Raw genomic sequence first — 2,490 nt, forward strand, 5'->3', positions numbered from 1 at the left:
TATATATATAAAGGTCCTAATGAAATAATAAGTTGCTAATCACTGAAAGTGTGGTTCTAATTACACGTGTCGTTTGGTTCTCTGTGTTTCTAATCAGATGACGGGTGAAGAGGGAGGCAAAGATGCTGTTTTATTTTACCCGCTCTAATCATCGCCAGGGTTATTATTGTTCATAGAAATTATGATTGCTTGTGTTTATTTAAGAAAAAAATCAAAATAATTTTATATTCCACCTGTCAGGGCCTTAAAAGCCTGTGTGTTTTCTGCAGGGGAAGGAGACGACAGAGGACGAGGATGAAGTCGCTGTGGGGATGGACAAAGGCTTCATGGATGAATTCTTTGAACAGGTTCGTGTCGCAGAAACTTCCTTCTGAGCTGACGACAAGCTGAGATCACGTGGATCTTTGTTTCTTTTGCAAAATAATCTCACTTGTGATTGTTTACGTTTTCTTCTCCACAGYTGAATGGGTAAATAAAGTGATGCATTTATCTGTACAAACGGCAGAAACGCAAACTGACAGCTGCTTTCAGACGGAATCGTCCGTTTAGTTGCAGCTGCAGTCAGGATCTCTGGAGAAAAGGAGGCCTGCTGTGAGTCATCGGTCAGACCGAAACACGCTGTCTCTACTTTCTGACGTCTTTCTGCAGCTGGAAAGCTTTTCTAATGGACTGTATCTCCCTCAGCGAGATGCAAACAAACAAAAGTGCAATTATTCAGACTTGGTAGGGCTTTTACTAAGCCGTTCATTCCCGATCAATTATCTTTTTCTTATATTTTATTTCTCAACACGTCCTTTGGTGTAAATCGCTTGTTTACCTCGAATGACCTTTAGTTGCTGTTTCTGCTTTAAAGAGAGGGATCSTCTGAGGTTGAACGGCTTCTAACTTCATCTGTGTGATAAAGAACTGAGAAGAAACTTTTATGAGTTTTAAAACAGACAACATGAAGGGAGCTGGACACATTTCAGCTTAGCTACAAGCATCTGTGCAGATATTTAATGAGGAYCARTTATTWAAAAACTCTCATATTATGTGGGCTTTAATGACTATTTTAATCTTATCTGTTAAAGCGAACTTATGTAAAAATCCARTTTTTCAGGTGTTAAAAGCATTTGTTGTGTACTTAGAGTCTCTAGGAGTGCAGAAAAGTTRACTCATGTTTCTCCCGRTGCTGCATAGACATCTTTATAATCTGTTTGGATCATACTTTTCAACCTGTTCAGTTTTCTCTATTCCGTTTTTTTTTTAGCAATAACTGGGTGGGAAGTGCCTTATTTACATTTAAAGAGACAGCGTCAAAACGAGTTGCTCTCAGACACACCTCAGAAAAAGGGGTGAAAGAGGGGAGTGGAGCTACGATAACCAGGAATTCTGACAAATGAATTTCAGTTCCGCTTTCTGCAGAMCACAAATGATTGATTTAAATGTAAAAAGGAATGATTCAAAAGCAGGATACAGTATGTCCACTTTAAAAAGAAAAGTGTTGTTTCGGTCTGTYGTGGTGAAGCTTACCTGAGCTAACCCTCACCTGTGCTGATGTGAWATGGATCATGACTGAAAGAACGAGAAGTTTTAACCCAAATCAGCGACCCATCTGAGTTTGCAGCTTTCTGGGGATTCATCTGTTTTTACTGCAGGTTCTCTAACTCGCAGCAGTCTGTGGAACAACAAGATCAGGTTTAATTGTGACTTGTGTGTCCTGGTTCAGAGTGAGGACTCAGATCTTTAACCTGAGTGAGTCAGTGACTGACCAGCTTTGTAATGATGTCGTTTTTACTCCAAGAAACAAAACGCTTGAATCTACAGGGTGAATCAAAAGTCTCAGGACGTTTTTCAGAAACAAAAGGGAAAATGAAATATCTGATATTTCAGCTCTGTGTTAAGCATGATGAACATATCAAATAACCGCATCACAGGCAACGTTCCCAGTTTTTGTTGCCAATTTCTGTGTTAATTTTTGAACTATATGAGATGTTTCAAATCTGATTGTGCCAATCGATTTTTGAGACAATTCAGATCTTCTTTGATATGTTACATCACCTTCTCATTAGAAAAACTGGTTTTTTATCCAATATGTTGGGGTTTAAAGATGTTCTGGAAATGGCCTAAAAGATAGTTGCTGGGGTATTCAGATATTTCTTTTTGCCTTTCATTCCTGAAATAAAAGGGTGTCCTGAGTCTTTTGACTCACCATGTGCTTGCATTTGTAGGGTTATTTCTGTTCAGAAGGTACCTCTTGCCTCAAACTGTCAGATTAAGAAAATTCTTCGTCTTTTACCTACAAACCCAGGAGCCAGGGAGAAAGAGAAATCACACACACGACAGGCCCTGGAGCAGTGTGGTTATCCTGACTGGGCTTTCCTGAAAGCAGACAGGAAACACAGACAGGATTCCATGCAACCAACCTTCAGGTGAAAATGAAGACCCCAAACCCAGACCCAAACCAGTGGTTACTGCGTAGGTTGCGGGTGTTTCGGAGAAACTGAAATG

General features: G+C 39.8%; 1 protein-coding gene across 5 annotated transcripts in view; it reads left to right on the forward strand.

Moving 5' to 3' along the window:
• Positions 1-2,490, forward strand: part of LOC106533470 (syntaxin-1A) — a 40,559-nt gene that overhangs the window by 18,452 nt on the left and 19,617 nt on the right. For all 5 annotated transcript variants that reach the window (XM_014029775.1, XM_014029777.1, XM_014029778.1 and 2 more), the window contains exon 2: positions 270-347. In XM_014029775.1, the coding sequence (XP_013885229.1) occupies positions 270-347 (78 nt within the window). The remainder of the gene's footprint in view (positions 1-269; positions 348-2,490) is intronic.

This window comes from Austrofundulus limnaeus, unplaced genomic scaffold, assembly GCF_001266775.1.
Source record: "Austrofundulus limnaeus strain Quisiro unplaced genomic scaffold, Austrofundulus_limnaeus-1.0 Scaffold951, whole genome shotgun sequence".
In the NCBI taxonomy this organism is placed as follows: domain Eukaryota; kingdom Metazoa; phylum Chordata; class Actinopteri; order Cyprinodontiformes; family Rivulidae; genus Austrofundulus; species Austrofundulus limnaeus.